We start from the raw sequence: 16986 nt of genomic DNA on the forward strand, positions 1-16986 counted from the left end.
AATCCCAGACGAGCACACGAGGATTGTGGTTCTAATTAACTAATGAAGGCGAAGATGGATAATCTGATCTGGAGGCTTCCTCCCTGTTTGGGGGGGCGGACCTGGAGCAACACCCAGCTTCTCTCGAGGGACCCCATAAGGGTTAGTACACCCCGCGGATTGGGGTGCAGTCCCTGCTGCAGGGAGGTGCCAAGTGCTCCCAGATGCTGAGCATCTCCCTGCACCCTGCCTTCAACCAAAATTCAGTCTCAGACCCCAGGTGTACTCCTTTGAAGGGCTGCCTTCAAAAACCAGTCTGACCCCATCCTCTGCCCAGTGGGTCCGAAGGCAGCTTGGCTGCTCTCATCTCTGATTCTTCACTTCTGTCTTATCCTGTCTGCTGCAACACGGAGTTTTTGTCAGGCAAATCACATGAGAAAAATAAACATCTGATGAAGGTGAAGTCTGTGCAGGATCTTGCTGAGCCACAGCCAGACGCAGCGCAAGGAGGATCCACTTCAAAGTCGGGCACCGCTTCATTAGAAAAGTGAACTAGGGCTTTTGACATCACGATAAACATCCTGATACACTTCAAAGCAGCTTTCTCCCCTTATCCTTAGACACCCTCTTCCACATCACTCAGTTCTGGATTTTGGAGTTTGCTATATTTCTGCCTAATGCGTCCTGTGGCGTACCCCACCTGGGTGGTTGTTTAGAGGGGGAGATGCTGGGTGCTGCTTTGCAGCGTGTGAGACCTTCAGGGCATGACCACAAACCTAAATACTCTGTCATTGCCTTCTGGCCCACCTATGAAGAGTTAAGAGTTGCTGGTGAGAGTGACTCCATTTCCATTGAAAAACATCGTGGTTTTAAAAGAAAGTGCAATAGACAAGTGCCCGAGGGGTGACCGGGATGCCTCTGTGCCCAGAAGTGTCCATCCCTCCGGGCGTCCCGCCGGTGGAGCTGCAGACCCATCTCTGGCAGCAGGTTGGGCATTCAGCAGCCTGGGAGAAAGCACCAAGCTGCAAATGCCGACCACTTGCACAGGGAGAGGCGTGAGGAGGTAGGAGCCATGTGTGCACGGGGTGCCGGTGGGAGTCACGCTGCACGCCGATTTACCCCATGGTAAACCTCTCCTTCAGCATTTGAAGTTGATGAGAAGGATTTTGCAAGGCTCGAGAGCCAGGGAACTGTTCCTAATGCCAATGCCCAGTGCTTTTGCTGTGGCCGGGGGCTTTAGCAGGGTGGCCGTCAGAGCTGGGCTGCAGGGTGAGCTGTGGCCAGGAGGTCTGCGTGCCCCTTGACCAGCTCACTCCGGGGCTTGGGACACCTTTTGGGGCAGAAAAGGCAGGAGGAGGGGCTGGTGCAGTGGGGAAGGCACAGGGCTGAGGGGCAGGAGCAGGCAACCACAGGACACAGCCCAAAGCTGCTCTTGGGTCATGCTCTCGGTGCCTCTGCTTGGCGCGATGGGACCAGGCTCCAGTGGGCACACAGCATCGTCTCAGGGCACAGCTTGCTGATGATGGCTGGGGGTGGGGTGCAGGGACAAAGGGGTCGCTGCCTGCCCCACTGGCAGGTAAAAACATTTTACTATTTCAATTCCTCCAGACATTATATATAGGCTCTGGGTTGGGGCAGGTCATGCAGGAAGGAGAGGATCAGAAGAGTGGTGCAGTTTGACTTGTTCTGGAGTGGGATAAATCCAGAAAAATCCTGGGGTGTTGGTTGACAGCTGCCTGAACATGAGCCAGCAGTGTGCTCAGGTGGCCAAGAAGGCCAATGGCATCCTGGCTTGTATCAGGAATAGTGTGGCCAGCAGGGAGGTGATTGTGCCCCTGTACTCAGCACTGGTGAGGCCACACCTCGAGTCCTGTGTTCAGTTTTGGGCCCCTCACTCCAAGAAGGACATCGAGGTGCTGGAGCATGGCCAGAGAAGGGCAATCAAGCTGGTGAAGGGTCTGGAGCACAAGTCTGGTGAGGAGCGGCTGAGGGAGCTGGGGTTGTTCAGCCTGGAGAAGAGGAGGCTGAGGGGAGACCTTATCGCTCTCTACAACCACCTGACAGGAGGCTGTAGCGAGGTGGGGGTCGGTCTCTTCTCTCTAGTAACAAGCGATAGGATGAGAGGAAACGGCCTCAAGCTGCGCCAGGGGAGGTTTAGGTTGGATATTAGGAAAACCTTCTTCACTGAAAGCGTGGTCAGGCACTGGAAGAGGCTGCCCAGGAAAGTGGTTGAGTCCCCATCCCTGGAGGTATTTAAAAGACAGGTAGACGTGGTGCTTAAGGACATGGTTTCATGGTGGACTTGGCAGTGCTAGGTTAATGGTTGGACTCGATGATCTTAAGGGTCTTTTCCAACCTAAATGATTCTATCATTCTATGTTTATAAAAATCCTCCCCCAGGCCCCAGTTACCCCAGGGGTCTACCCTAGCCACCCTGGGGGCTGCATGGCTGTTGGGGTGCAGGGGCTCGGTGTGCTGCAGCTGCCCGCTTGCAAGCTGTTGTCTGGGATGGAAGGGGAAGGAGCTGTGTGTCCTGGCTGCCCAGAGCAGCACCTTCACGGTTCCTGAACCACCGGACGGCAGCATTGAAATCCTGCTGAGATCTGCTGCTGCTTTTACAGCCGTTTCCAGCCTGGAGGCAGCCTTGCGTGCCCCAAGAGGAGCCTGTCTTCCTCTCCCCAGGCTTGCCCTGTGTTCTGGCTGTCACCCCAGCCCTGCAAGCGTGGGCACATTGCCTGTGTCTGGAGCGGGAGGGATCCCACCAGGCACAGGGGTTGTTTCAGATGGACACCCCCAGCAACAGGCGATGGCTTTGGCTGTCTCAGACCCTTCCCCACCTGCGTCCCCTCGGTGCCAGCCCTGGTTCCCCTTGCTGAAACCACCCTTTGCCTGCATACTAGGGCTGGGGGATCGCTGGAAGGGGGCTGGGGTCCAGCCCTGCCCCACTGCCCCTCTGCCATCCCCCATGTGCCCAAGCTGGGGGGGTGCAGGGGGCAACCCAAGCCATGCTGCAGGGGTGCTTTTGGGGCAGGGAAGGGAGCAGAGGGTGCAGGGTGAGTGCCACAGCGTGCCCCTGGCAGGACACCCCCATGCCCCCCTGCACCGGGGGGGGTGTAGCAGACCCCGGGGAGGGGACTCACCCCCTTTGCCCTGAGGGGCGACCACCTGTTCTGGAGGGGCAACCCGGGGTGGGGGGCGATGCTCTAGCCCCGGGGCAAGCTGGATCGGGCTGGGGGCGGAGACCCCGCAGGAGCCACGGGAGCTGCCCCGGCCCGCCCCGCCCTGGGGGCCCGATCCTTGCTGGGGCATCCCCCTTCCATGACGTCACTGATTGACCCCGGCCCCTGCCTCTCCTCCCTGATGTCTTATTGGCTGCCGAGCTGTCACTCTAGTCCGGCCCGCATGGCCAGCGCATCGCGTCGCGCACCGCTGCACCCCACAGCTGCACCCCACTGCAGCCCCACCGCCACCCCACTGCAGCCCCACCTCGACCCCACTGCAGCACCGCTTACCCCGTTGCACGCTCAGTCTAACCCCCCCGGTTCCCAGTACTGCACGCCACTGTCTCCCACTGCTACCCCATGCACCCCCAATCTGCAACCCCCAGAGCACCCCACTGCAGGCCCTGCTGCAACCCCACCCTCCTCTGCAGCAAGCTCCCTACTGCACCTCATCCCTGGGCACCCCCGCTGCAGTTCACCTCCTGCCGGGGACCTGTACCCTCTCTGTGTGGGGGAACAGCCTGCCCCACTGCACCGGCACCCACAGGGATTGGGGAACGGGTGCCATGATGTCCCAGGGCTGGAGGGAGGAGGCTGCAGCCTCTGGTGGGAGCGTGGCTGGATGGCAGGGAGCAAGACAGGCTGGTGGGGACGGTGGTGGGATGATGGGGATCGCAGCAGGGTGGGGGGGAGCTCAGTGGGACGATGGGGATCATGGCAGGGTAGTGGGGAGCTCAGTGGGACAATGGGGACCATGGCAGGGTAGTGGGGAGCACAGAAGTATCACGGGGAGCACAGAATTATGACAGGGAGCACAGCAGGGTGGTGGGGAGCATGGGCAACCACAGCCCAAAGGTGCCTTCCCATTGCAACCTCACTGGATGCAAGCGGCAGGGCTCAGGAAGGGAGATACCACCTTTCTCCTGCCTTTGCCCATCCCAATCTGCCCCCAGGGGGGGAAGGCAGGACAAAGCTGTTTGCAGGCAGTGGCCCCACCACCGTGAGGCTTGGGGCCAGAGCTGCTGGCCAGTAGCCAGCCCGTTTCTGTTTCTTGCTCAGGAGCACAGAGGAGGGTTTGTGTGCGGCTGTGGGAGCACCATCCTCACCAGGGCTGGCCCCGCTCTCAGCAGCCCCCGTGGGCCCCGTCTCCCTGCCCGCCGCATCACGGGGCTGGTGTGCCTCCGCAGCATGGCCCTTTGCTCTCACCCAGGGCGTGCAGCTGGTGTGGGATGGGGGACGGTGCCATGAGAGGTAACGGGCTTTCTCGGCACTGCTCGCCCACGCTTCTCCCCTGCCAGATGCCAGCTGGGCTGCAATGTTGCTGCTCACTGGTGCTGTAGCATCTGCCATCCCTGGCCACCTTGCTGGTGGCCCTGTTGGCCATGCCTCTGGCCCCTCTCCATGGCCTGCCCACACATGGGGTGTTCCAGCCGGCTGGCATGTGCTGCTCCTCCTGGTGAGGTCCGTGGTGGGCCATGCAGAGGCTCGGCATGTCATCTGGAGGATGTGGGGTGCCCTATGAGCCCCTGGCAGAGTTTCTGGTGGGGCAGGTATCGAAGGCTGCAGGGAGCTGGGACGTGCAGCAGGAAGGGCAGGAGTTCAGACACATCTTGCTGGGGAGCTACAGGGACGCGTACTGCAACATAACCCTGAAGGTCATGGACGGCATCTGAGCAGTGCCAGCCTCGCTACCTCCTCAAGATGGATGACGACTGCTTCAGTATGGACTGCTTGCCCACTTTCCTGGCTGGGCTTGGCCTGGCATGGACCAGCCTCTATGTGGGGTCCCTCTTCTCCTGGGAGAAGGTCATCCACCAGATCTCCAGCAAGCGGCACGCGGCACGGCAGGACTACCCTCCTGACGTCTACCCGCCCTACCAGCAGCATTGGCTACCTCCTCTCCCTGGACACGGCCAAGAGATCCTGGAGGTGGCTGGCACATCCGCCCCATCCCCATGGAGGATGTGGGCATCCTGGTGGAGGTGCTGGCAATCCAGCCAAGAGCCAGTGACCACTTTGCCAAGCATAATGTGCCATGGTTCAATCTGCAACTACACGTGCTGGTGATCCACGTCCTGAGCCCACAGGAGCAGGACGGGGCTCACTGCAGCATGCTGCAAGCCTGCAGCACCGGCTGCGATAGCCCCAGCTCACCTGTTGGAAGTGACCTGCCAAGGAGCTGGGGACCAAGGGCCCACGGCTGCAGCATACGCTGCCTCCCCAGCCCCGGTGCCAGCCAGCATCGCCCACCCTGGCCCCTTCCCCTGCAGAAGGATGCAGCCCTTGCCCTGGCTGGGGTCCCTGTGTTCCCCAGCCCCAGACACAGCCCTGCTCCCCTCCGCAGCCCGGTGGCAGGTCCTCTGGGCCAGGGTCCTGCCAGCCGCAGGCGCAACTGGAAGCCATCAGGGAGTGGGCAGGGGAAAAGAAAATACATGTGTGGCCTGGGAGTTTCTTGGCGGCTGTAAATAGTCAGTTCCCCTTCTGCTCATCTTGAAAGTGAGAAGGGGAACATCCCCCGGAGAGGGGGAAAGAATTGGTCGATTGTTGTCACTGGTACAAAAGCTATTTTTAATTTTATTAAAATGTCTCTCTTCTATAAACTTCCAAAATATCTGGGGCCTTTGCTATAAAGATTTGTGCCGCCGCCCCTGGGGCCAGGGTTGGTGGCACTCATGGGGGCGTGCAGGCGGTGGCAGGGGACACCCGAGGCTCCTCTTTGTCATCCGGGGAGGTGTGGGGAGAGCCGAGGGAACAGGGCACCCCGGGGCTGCCCTCGAAAAGGGGCACATGGGGGACATAGTGGCTGAGGGGGCCGGGGTGGGTCTGCGGCCGGAGCAGGAGCTGGTGCAGGGTTTCGCCCACCTGCACCAGGCTGTGGGAGAGGAGGTGGAGGTGGGAGACGGTGTCGCTGGCCAGGCTCTCCAGCAGCGCTTGTTGCTGCCGCGACGTCTGCAAGATCTGCACCAGCAGCTGCTGGACGCTCTGGAGCAAGCCTGCCACGCTGGAGCCTGCAGCGAGAAGGGGGTCAGTGGCAGCAAACCCTCAGTATGGCTCCGAGAGCCCGCTGTGAGGCTGTCGGGATGCTGCAGGGAGGACCCACCGTGCAGGCTTGCGTCTGACGCTTCTTCACCCGCTGCTGGCTGCTCGCTCATGGCAGCCGTCCCGGGGAAGCCCAGGGCTGCGGCGGCCACGGGCAGCACTCGGTTTCCTCTTCCCATCCCTGGGGACGTCTCACCAGGAAAACCTGCCACAATGGTTTGGCATGGAGGGAGCAACCATGGTGCCGGAGCCACCAAAGCGCCGTGCTCAGCCTGACCCTGCTGCAGAGCCCCGGCCAGGCACTGCCTGCGGGAGCCTCTGCCCTCCATCCCCACAGGCAGGACAGGACAGAGCTGCCCCTGAGCAGGGGAACTTGCTCGAAGCTGCAGATCCTTACCATCCTTTTGCTCAGCTCTTTCCTGCTTCAGGGTGGCATGACAGCCTGGAAAGAGAGCAGACACAGCCCGTGAGCTGCGGCTGCCTCCTGCCCCGGGATGCACAAGCACGGCCGCCTGGGCACAGTACTCACCCAGGAGGGGAAGGGGAGGGAAGCAAGGTCCGGCGTCTGCAATGAGAACCATATCAGACCCTGCTCACGGGGCTGAGGGGGTTTACTGGGCCGAGCAGGGCAAGGAAAGCCTTACGTGGCACAGCGGGGGAAGCGGGCGGCACTCCAGCGATGTGGTCCCCACCGGCTGCTGGGAGAGAGCAGAGAGGAGAGATGCGCCATCTGATGGGACCTGTCGGGGGATCACCACCAGCCCGGAGTCTGCCCGGCTTGCCCCGGCCAGCCCCGCAGCCCGACATGCCCTAGCCACAGCTCCACAGCGCCCTGCAGGGCCCCAAAGCGTTTCACGAGCTAGATACAAAAGCAGGAGTCACTCACCCACCACTGCAATGCAGCCACCTCTGGGCTGGAAGGCAGCAGCGGCGTAGCAGCGCACAGCCAACGCTACACAACAGATTAGGACTGGAAGTGAAGGAGAATCCCACATCCACTTGAAACTGCAGGGGGAATTTAGGGAGACAGAAGGTAATTACCCAGTGCGGATGCTGGCCGGGGCACCCACGCCAATCAGACTCAGGGACGTATCCTGCATCACCTCGGTGCCAAACCTCTGGGCATGCGCATAGCGAGGGGGGCGCAGGATCTGCCCCTGGGTGCGCTGTGGGGCAGGGGAGCTGCAGGCACCTCTGGCCCTCACACCCAGTCCTAACTCATCTGAAGCTTTATGGTGTTACTGGGGACGGGGGGAGCCAGGACCTGACGAAGGAAGGGGAGTCACATGCCCTGCAGTGCCGCACAGCCGCGAGAGCACCCTGGGCCGGATTGGGGCCACTGTCCCTTAGAGATCTTGAGCCTCACAACTTGCCCCGGGGCAGCCAGCAGCCTTGCCATGCCCTCAGGCTGGGTCAGAGCCAGGGACCCTTCCTACCCCATCCCAGCCATCCCCATCCCCTCACGCTCTGGGGCTGGTTTGGAGCCAAAGTCTCTGGAGAGAGAAGTCCCAACACCCCCATCAGCGAGCATCCCTGCTGAGGGACTCGTGACAGGCCCCCCGACCCTCTAAGCCCCCCATTCCCATCATGCTGGCAGGGCTTGGGCTGGAGCCGTGGCCGTGCAGCCCGGTGCAGCGGGGCAGACCAGTACTTACGGCTCTCTGGCTCGTCCTTTGCACGCTGCAGTAGTGGGGACAGCAGCACGCCCGGGGTGTCCCTGCCAACGTCATGCTCTGCAGAAAGAGGGTGAGGGGGTGCAGAAAAGAGCTTCAATAACCAGGAGACGCGGGGTCCCTGCCACCCCACAGCCGGTACCGGCCCCACTCCGGCTGCCTGAGCCCAGAGGTACCTGGCGGCTCTGGCGAGGATGGAGAGCGGGCGGCAAGGGCTGACCTGCGCTTCCTGGGGGGCAGCTTCGCCAGGTCTAAAGGAAGAGAAAGAGATTGTCAAGGGACTCCGGGTGGCTGTGCGGCACCAGTGCTCCCCCAGTATCCCACGTCCAGCCACCCTGCCAAGCCCACCCGCCCGTCCCCAGCACCCACCTGGCATCCTCCGCTCGCCAAAGACAGGCCGCCCGGCCGCCTTCCAGATGCTTTTCATGGCTCGGTAGTGCGGTGGCAGGCAGGGCGAGTGGCAGCCGGCCCTCCGGCGCGTCTCCCGTTCCGAGTGGAAAGCCTGCTTGAGCGCCTTCCACTTGGAACGGCACTGGGCCACGCTGCGTCCGTAGCCGGCCGCCGCCAGCCCCTGGGAGATCTCCCGCCACAGTGCCTCGTTGGGTCGCGACGTGGAGGCCATGAGCAGGGCGGCCTCCCCTGAGCCCCCCACCAGCTCCAGGAGGCTGCTGACCTCCGCCTGCGTCCACGCTCGCCCGCGGGGCATGCTGCCGGGGGCGAGGGTGGCTGCCGGGGAGAAAAGCTCGGCCCCCGGCCGGTGGCGAGGCTGGGATGGGCAGGGCTCAGCCCCGGGGCTCGGCCGTGCGCTCCCGAGGGTGCAACGGGAGCCTGCCGCGCCGGGAGCCGCACCGGGAGCTGCAGAGGGAGCCGCACCGGGAGCCGCACCGGGAGCTGCAGAGGGAGCCGCACCGGGAGCTGCACCGGGAGCTGCGCCGGGGATCGCCGGGAGCCGCAGAGGCGGCGGCACCGGGAACCGCACCGAGTGCCCCTGCGCTGCACCGGGCGCCGCGCCGGGAGCTGCCGGGAGTCGCCGGGATCCGCACCGAGCATGTGCAGCGCCGGGAGGAGCCTCTGGGAAACGTAGTCCTGGCCCCGCCATCCCGCCCCATCACCCGCCAGCCCCTGGGAGGGGGTCGTTGTCTGCCCGCAGGCATCCCCGCCCCTGCCCTGCCTGCCCTGCCTGCTCTGCCTGCCCTGCCCGGACAGGCAGGACCACTCCATCCCCCCACCCCCGAGGGCACAGCAGGGGTGCCCATCACGGCAGCCCTCAAGGCTCAGGGAGGGGAAGGAGCACCCCAGCCCTCCCCTCTGTCCAAGGCTGAGATGCAGCTGCAGCCCCATGCAAAAAAGGCGGCAGAAACCACATCTGAGCAAATACCCCATGGCCTGGCTGCTTTGAGAGCGCAGAGCCTGGGGACACAGGGCCCTGTGTCCTGCTCCCCAAGGATGACTAGGTCCCTAGGACTGAGCACCAAGGGGTCGGGGAAGGGGGAGCAGCCTCGACGCGGCTGGCCAGCGCGGCCCTGGCCCCACGTCTGAGCTGGCAGCCATCCTCCCCGCTCGCTGCCCAGAAGCCAGGGGTGTGGGTTTCCCTCATGCTGGGAATGCCTGGGTGCTGGCCCGGCTGGGGCCCCCCCTCGCCCCGGTCGCTGGTAGCACCGCGAGCCCCCAGGGCTGTGTCCCAGCTGGTGCCTCTGGGGACCCTGCCAGGAAATGACACTTTCCATTTCGCGTCACACCCGGCTGCCAAAGGGGGCTGGGAGGGGGTTACCGCTTCCCCCGTGGGGTGCGGAGTGAGAGACCGAGGGAGGGATGGAAGAGGGTGTCACGTACGCCGATCTGCGCTTGCCTCCCACACCAGGTAACGGCACGCTGTCCCCTGCCCCTGGCACCCCAGCTCTCCCGGCAGCTCCTCTGCCCTCCGGCAGCCCCTCGGCCTCTGCAGGGCCGTTCCCCCAGCCCTGCTCACCCCTCTCCCTCCTCTCGGGCATCCTCTCCCAAGCAGCTCCTCCGCACCCCAGTGCCACAGCACACACAGCACCCCCCGCTCTGCTCTCCCCGCCGTGCCAAGCACTGTTTGCAGGGATACAACTTCTAGGAGGGTCAAGGTGCTGCCAACGGCCTCTCCCTCAGTTTTCCTGGGCTCCCCTGCTGCCTCCTGAGACCCTGCACAGGGTTCACAAACCTTTCCTGGCTGTGTGGTCCCCACCGCTCCCACCACACCCCAAGACCGAGGCTAACTCCCCTTCTCAGCTCCTCAGCAGCCGGTGCGGCTGCCCTGGTGCTGGGCAGCCCTCAGCCTGACTCTCCTCTCCCTGCTGCTGGTGCTGGCACAAATAATCCTCGTCGGCTTGAGCATCCACTGTGAGTACCCACGTGCGCCTGGACCTCTTTGGCCAGGGTCTTGGGGTCAGGGTTGGCACCATGGGGCCTGTGTACCAACAGACAGAGCTGCAGCTCGCCCATGGTGCTGGGCCCTCCTGCTTGGGGCCAAGGACGTTGCGGGTTCTGGGGCAAGCAGGAAAATTAGTGAGGCAAGACCTCACCTGCCTGGCTGGGAGAGGAAGGCGGGGGGACAGCGTGGGCTTGTGGATGGCGCCGGGGCATCTTGCTCCATCACATGGCAACCAAATGAAGACAGGACGGAGAGCGGTGACACTGAAACCGAAAGGCAAAAGCACGTTCCCCAAAAGCCTGTTGTGTGATGGGCTCCCAAGCACAGCAAAAGCCACAAGGACCTTGGCGGTCTTGGCTGGCAGGTTACCTAAAGGGGAGGATGTCCTCAGCCGCGGCCGTGGGGCTGTCCCATGGGACCGAGGGCGCTGGGTGCTGCTGGGAGCAGGAGCCCAGGGTTGGTGGGGACACTCCTGTGCTCTTCTTCTGTAGATTTAGGACAACAGGCAAGCTGCACCCATGGTCTCTGGAGCACGGAGGAAAGCCCCAGCTATGGGCGACAGACACTGCGAGGTAAGAGAGCCCGGTGGGCTCCTGGGTGAGGTTTGGAGAACGGGTGGCTGCTCCTTTCAAGAGGCAGGATCTGTCTCTACTCCAGAATATGCCCCCCCCTCAAGTCTTCCTTCACCCTTGCTGCCTGTCCCCTGGCTCACGGCACAGAGAGCTGCCTCAGTGCTGCTGAACAGGCTGCGCTGCTGGGACCCCTTCAGAAGAGATGACTCCAGTGCAGCTCAGCATCACCTGGGCACGCCACCAGCACCAGGCTCATGGCTGCCACAAGCATCCTTGTGCCAGACAGCATCAGACGCTTTCTGGTGAAGCTGAAATCTTGACTGCTTTGTCAGTGCTTTGCAAATGATGTTTGTATCACACTCCCAAACCTGGAGCTCCCGTCCCCGACCAACTTGCCTGATGCCAGCACCTTCACGTAACCAACCCATCTCCCCTGGGGCTCCCACTGGGAAGATGGGGCTGGGATGTGGGAGCTGGATCCAGAGTAAGGGCAAGGAGAGGGTCCTCTCTGTGGGGCAGCCATAGGAGTACAGTGGGTTGGTTGGCACCCTGGCTGCCCCTTGTCACCATCCTGTCCCCTGGGCTGGGGGCTGGTGGCAATCCCTGCTGGCTGCCCTGTCCCGGCTGCTCCCACAGGCTGAGTTTCTGATGTGCAGGGCGATGCCAGTTCTGCCCAGCCGGCTGGCTCTGGGATGCAGGGCAGTGCTACTACTTCTCCTCTGCCAAAAAGAGCTGGGAGCAGAGCAGAGAGGACTGCTGCTCCAGAGGGGCACAGCTGGTCACCATCCGAGCCAACACCACCCTGGTGAGTGAACCCAGCCTGGCCTGTCCAGCTCTCCATGGGCATCGGGCTGCCTTGGTGACCACTTCAAGGTCCCTCAGCAGTCACCCAGCCATCATCTCAGCTCCCTGGCTCTGGCCCACATGCCCAAAGCCCAGCCAAACCTCCAGGCAGGGAGCCGGCGATGCTATGCTCAAACTGCGCAGCCCCCATCACTAAAGGCGTGGCTGGGGCAGGGTGTCCTCCCAGGGAGCTCACGTGGGTCCTGTCCTGTGCTAGGCTTTCCTGGTGCGCACAGCCAACATGGAGGTCTTCCACGTGGGGTTGAAGTGGGATGGCTCCAGGTCTGACTGGAAGTGGCTGGATGGTACCGCACTGAAGGGGTGAGGCTGTCAGCTTGTCCCCCAGCCAGGGCTCGGGGAGGTGACAGGGGGACAGGCAGCCTGCTGGCACGCAGGGATGTGGTCCACATTTTGGCCACCTCTCGTCTTCCCAGGGCTGCACTGGGGCATTTTAGGGAAGATCGCAGGGGCCTGACCCTGGTGCCCACACCCTGCCTGGGTGAGGGGCTGGGGGTTCCCCCAAAAGCAGGGTCCCAGGCTTTGCTTGGTGCAGCTGGTGCTGAGCCCTGCCAGGAGGGACCTGGGGGTGCTGTGTGCATGATGGGGCTGGGGGCTGCATCTCAAACAGGTGGGGGGCAGGGGGGATGTATCCTAATTGGGAGGAGGGTGGCAGGCGACAAGGCTCTGTGGGGAGGGTGAGCTTTGCCCCCACAGCATCTCTCTGCAGCCTCTGGTCCCTGGCTGGAGGAGTTGCTGGTGGGATGACCCCAGCCCTTCCTGCCCATCCCATCTCAGCCCGCTCTCTCCCTGCAGGCTCTTCCCAGTTCAGCGCACCACCAGCTCCTTCCTGGCCTGCGGCAGGGTGTCAGGCTCGGGGCTGTCAGGCGGTCTGTGCGGGGAAGCCCTCAGCTGGGTCTGCGAGCAGAGCGCAGCCACCCTGCACTGGCTCCGGTCCTCACCCCCCGCCTTCCTCTGGGGAAACACCACCTACACCTGTGTGGGGCCCTGATGACCATGGGGACCTCCAGCCTGTCCCACCACCCTGTTCCCTGCCAGACCCCAGCACATGGGCATCCCCGGGCACCGCTGCATCCTCGCTCAGACCTCCTTACCCCCCTGGATCTCTGTACTTTGCCAATAAACTCTGGCACATGGATGCTGTGGCTGGCTTTGGGGGACGAGGGTGGTGGGATGGAGATGCATCCTCCAGCTCACCGACTTGGTTGCATTGCTGCCTGGTGGGAAACTGCAGCTACCATGGCACTGAAGGAAGTGGCTGGGAGCCAGCATCGCCCTGACTGTCCTCATGGGCTGGTGGCAGCGTGGAGTCCCCCAAAACTCTGGGCTTTCCGATCATGGTGGCTGCCCGGGGTTTATACTTCTTGGGAAAGGCAGCTGAGAGGTGACCCTTTGCCTCCCCGGTCCCACAGAGGGCTTGGGCTGGGCAGCAGCTTCTCTCATGGTGCCTGCCCAGTCTGAGGAGGTCACAGCAAATGCCCTCATTTGCTTTTAGGCTGAGTGATGTACGAGAGCCTAAAAAGCCTGCTGCGACTTGGCTTGGAGGGGTTTGGTCCTGGGGTTTGTTATGGTTTTGATATAGACCACCTGGGTTGTGTCAGCAGGACGTGTCTCTGGCGTGGGCATCCCTGGGAGTCCCTCCTGCCACATGTGGAGGACCAAGCCCCCACAGTCACTGCATCCAGTCTCCCAAGCAGGGGCAGGGGTGGGGAAGGTGATGCATGGGGTAGCATGGCCCCGCTGTGGCCAGTACACATGGGCTCTCGGGGCTCCTCAAGGCTTGGGGAGGCAAATACAGAGCGTGCTGCCCGGGACAGAGCTCGTTCACCCCCGCACCCCATGAAGCGAGAGCGACCTCAGAAATAAAAACACTTTTTGCAAATAAAGCAACTACTTCTGCTTTTCTACACATGAAGAAGTGGCTCCAGCCCACGTGGTCTTGGTCACAGCCTGCCAACCTAACCGTGGGGGAGCAGGGCAGGACCCAGTTCCCGGACTGCTACTGCCTGGGGAAGTGCCTGTCCGCATGGCCCAGAGCGTGGTCTACGCCGACCTAAAGTTTGCCGCGGCCCCCGCGCTCACCGCCCCCGCCTGCCCCGCAGCCACCAGTGAGGACGACAGCCCCTACGAGAATGTGCCGCTGGGACCTGTGCTTGTGGCGCCCAGCCCAGGTGAGAGCCCGGCAGTGGCCGCCGCCATGGGCATGCCCTGGAGCAGGGTGGGCACCGGGTGGTGGCAGTGGGATCACAGGGTGATGCCCGTGGGCGCTCATCTCTTGCAGGACACTGGCCCCGGCGCTGGCGCATCCAAGCGGGGCTGCTGGCAGCCACCCTGCTGCTGCTGGTGGCCACTGTGGCCCTGGGGGCTTGCTGTGAGTCAGAGCGAGGGCCACAGGGTGGGGGCAGCTGGGGAGGGGGCACCGGGAATGGGTTTGGGGCTGGGCGAAGGCTGGGCTGCTGGGGGGTGGTTGGGGCCAGGGGGTGCTGGGGATGGTGGGCTAGGGGCAGAGCTGCTTCTTGCTTGGCCACCCTGAGCTGCTCTCCGTCTGCCTGCACTCCCTTCCCACTGCATTCCCACTGCTTCCCACTGCCTTCCCATTGCCTCCCACTGCTTCCCACTGCCTTCCCATTGCCTCCCATCCCTCCCCATTACCTCCCACTGCCTTTCCATTGCCTTCCCATTGCTCCCCATTGCTCCCCATTGCTCCACCATCGCCTCCCATCCCCTCCCCATTACCTCCCACTGCCTCCCATTGCCTCCCCTCCCCTTGCCACCATTGAGGCTTCCTGTCTCTTCCCACTGCCATCCCCAGGACAGTCTCTGCCCACAGTCGGATCCTCTTAGCCCACTCCCCCAGCAAGCACCATGCCCTGAGCAGGGGCAGTCCCGTGTCCCCCTGCCCAGGCTGTCCCATCCCCATGCCCCAGCCCACCCGCCCTGTCCCCAGACTGGCAGGTCACCCGCAGCCTGCAGGACGCTTCCCAGGAGCACGCGGCCGAGCAGGGCCGCCTCTCGCAGGAGGTGAGCGTGCGGGAGCAGAGCCTGGAGCAGATGCGGCTGGAGCTGGCATGGGCCCGAGCGGAGCTGCAGCGAGCGTGGCAGGAGGGCAACAGCAGCCGCGTGAAGCTGGGGATCCAGGACGCCGAGCTGGAGCGCGCCAGGCAGGAGCTGGCTGGGCTGCAGAATGAGATGCAGCAGGTGCGGGGGGAGCTCAGGACCAGCGAGAGCACTGTGAGCAGCCTGCGCGCTTGCGTGAATACAGGTAGGGCCGTGGCGGGGTCAGGGGACGGGCACTGATGCTGCTGGGGAGATGTGGGGGCTGACCGTGGCCAGGCTGGTCCCCCCGAGCATCCGTGGAAGGGTGAGCGCCTGAGCCGTGCCCCTGCCCCCAGATTGCTGCCCCTCGGGCTGGGTGCTCTACAGGGGCAAGTGCCTCTTCGTCTCGCTGGAGAGGAAGACATGGTGGGACAGCCGTGATGACTGCAGAAGTAAATCCGCTCAGCTGCTGGTCCAAGGCGACTGGCCATCATGGACGGTGCCGGTACAGAGACGCGGGGGCTGCGGCACTGCAGGCGGGTGCGGGCGATGGTGGGGCTGGGCAGAGCCCCGTGGCTCCAGTGGCAGCAGCATCTGCGGAGGTGCTGGGGCTGCACTGTGAGCCCTGGGTTGCCATCCCAGTGGGCTGCGAGGAGAAGCATGGCTGGCCTTGGAGCTCCTGGGCACCAGGTGGGTGCTGGGTACGGGGCGGGCGGTCAACAGCTTCTCTCCCCCCAGCATTTTGTACTGGATTGGAAAGCCGTATACTGGATTGGAGAGCCATATCAAAATCATCATGATAAATCTGACGGGGTATATGACAATCTGTCTAAACAGTAAGTTGTTCCATCTTGGCCAGCTTCATCTCTCCTGCCTTCACCAGTCATGAGCAGAGGTGCTGGGCACTGCCTGAGTGTCTGTCCCGATCATGGGACTCATGCTTGGGCAGGGACAGTGCTCTGGCATCCCTGTCCAGGCTAAGGGGCCCTGGGGCTGCAGCTGTGTGGGGGTACTGCAGGGCTGGCAGCGGGCTGAGAGCATGGTGGTGGCAAATCTCATGTGCTCCTTCCCTTCCAGGAGACTTGTTCGCTACTGTGCAAGAACATTCTATGACAATATAAGCACCTCCTACTGCTTTGCCCATTTTCCATGGATCTGCGAGAAGCCCCCAGATCTAAGCAGCCCATCTGAGACCCTCTTTCCTCTCCCGGCCAAGGGGTGAACTCTAAGACCCCTCTCTCCATGGCAGGACTGAGGGACAGGAGGTGGGGGTGCACAGCAAAAACACCCTTTCCCTCCTGCACAGCCACATCCCTGCACACTGTTGTCTCAACCACATTGCAAAGCTCTGGGGATACAGGTTGGGAAAGAAGGTGCCTGCATTTTAAAACATGACTTATGGCTATGTTTCTGTGTCCCACACTCATGCCCATGCTTACATCTCCAGCCCCTGCCCTCCAGCCCTGTCTCCCATGGCCCAGGGAGAGGATGCCGGTAGCGAGCGCTGCTCACCTCTGCTGCCTTCCGCCGAGGCTGGTTTGCGAGGTGCCTCTTGCACTTTGTGAAGCTGGGTATGATGCTGCTGTTGGTGTCCCCAGGCTGTCCCCCGCGGGGAGTCCTTTGGTTTTACTGGCTGCCTCTCACCTCTGTCTCTGGCTGCCGCTGGCTTCTGTCCTGCCCTTTCTCCTCCCTCCATCACCGGCCCTTTGCTGCAGCATGTCCCAGGGCTGAGCTTTGCTCTCCCTGTCAGAGAACCTTGATCCTGGGAAGAAGATGGAGCATGTCCTCCTGGTCTTGTGGTGATCCAAGCCCAGGGAGGACATGGTGGTGGATGGGGGAAGCCAGGCAGGATTTACCACGGGCAAGTGATGCCTGCCCAACCTGCCTGCCTTCCTGCTGCTGTGGGACCACTGGGCTGGGGATGAGGGGAGAGCAAAGGGGGCCATTTATCATGACCCTTCGAGGTCTGGGACATGATTTTCCATGGTCTCCTTGCTGGCAGAGTGAGAAGATGTGGCCAGGAGAAGGGGAGAAGAAGGTGAGTGGAAACCTGGATAGCAAGAGGGCTGCAGGGGGTGTCAGCAGTGCCCCATCCAGCTGGTGACATCCCAGTGGGGTTGATCTTGGGGCCAGTGCTCCTTGAAGTTTTCACTGGTGCCCTGGATGATGGGATTGGGATGGCCTCAGCCATCTGGGGGGCAGTACCAAAC

At 62.8% G+C, this 16986-nt stretch overlaps 3 protein-coding genes across 8 annotated transcripts; 2 read left to right on the top strand and 1 right to left on the bottom strand.

Annotated features, from left to right (window-relative positions):
- Window positions 1-5823: 5823 nt before the first annotated feature.
- Window positions 5824-8910, bottom strand: LOC148053032 (uncharacterized). 2 transcript variants are annotated; one of them, XM_087777661.1, is made up of 8 exons: window positions 8282-8910; window positions 8089-8163; window positions 7895-7972; window positions 6884-6934; window positions 6769-6804; window positions 6637-6681; window positions 6301-6444; window positions 5824-6208 (listed from the first exon to the last, which is right to left on the bottom strand). In XM_087777661.1, the coding sequence occupies exons 1-8, from the start codon at window positions 8616-8618 to the stop codon at window positions 5871-5873; spliced, it is 1104 nt and encodes a 367-aa protein (XP_087633787.1). In that variant the 5' UTR covers window positions 8619-8910; the 3' UTR covers window positions 5824-5870. The 2 variants fall into 2 exon arrangements, with proteins under 2 accessions (XP_087633787.1, XP_087633786.1); XM_087777660.1 differs by having other exon boundaries at window positions 6884-6937.
- A 747-nt stretch (window positions 8911-9657) lies between these two features.
- Window positions 9658-12843, top strand: LOC104015609 (killer cell lectin-like receptor subfamily G member 1). 2 transcript variants are annotated; one of them, XM_009468383.2, is made up of 6 exons: window positions 9659-9773; window positions 10166-10276; window positions 10799-10879; window positions 11536-11684; window positions 11940-12043; window positions 12536-12843. In XM_009468383.2, the coding sequence occupies exons 1-6, from the start codon at window positions 9725-9727 to the stop codon at window positions 12729-12731; spliced, it is 690 nt and encodes a 229-aa protein (XP_009466658.2). In that variant the 5' UTR covers window positions 9659-9724; the 3' UTR covers window positions 12732-12843. The 2 variants fall into 2 exon arrangements, with proteins under 2 accessions (XP_087633811.1, XP_009466658.2); XM_087777685.1 differs by lacking the exon at window positions 10166-10276 and having other exon boundaries at window positions 9658-9773.
- Window positions 12844-13723: 880 nt separating this feature from the next.
- LOC148053033 (C-type lectin domain family 12 member B-like) lies at window positions 13724-16171 on the top strand. 4 transcript variants are annotated; one of them, XM_087777652.1, is made up of 6 exons: window positions 13724-13911; window positions 14022-14111; window positions 14688-15002; window positions 15133-15281; window positions 15515-15612; window positions 15854-16171. In XM_087777652.1, the coding sequence occupies exons 1-6, from the start codon at window positions 13767-13769 to the stop codon at window positions 15996-15998; spliced, it is 942 nt and encodes a 313-aa protein (XP_087633778.1). In that variant the 5' UTR covers window positions 13724-13766; the 3' UTR covers window positions 15999-16171. The 4 variants fall into 4 exon arrangements, with proteins under 4 accessions (XP_087633778.1, XP_087633779.1, XP_087633780.1 ...); XM_087777653.1 differs by having other exon boundaries at window positions 15133-15316; window positions 15854-16030; XM_087777654.1 differs by having other exon boundaries at window positions 13739-13911; window positions 14726-15002.
- The last annotated feature ends 815 nt before the right edge of the window (window positions 16172-16986 follow it).

This window comes from Nipponia nippon, unplaced genomic scaffold (genome assembly GCF_047370975.1).
Source record: "Nipponia nippon isolate SJK-2023a ecotype South Korea unplaced genomic scaffold, ASM4737097v1 scaffold_40, whole genome shotgun sequence".
Taxonomy (NCBI): Eukaryota; Metazoa; Chordata; class Aves; order Pelecaniformes; family Threskiornithidae; genus Nipponia; species Nipponia nippon.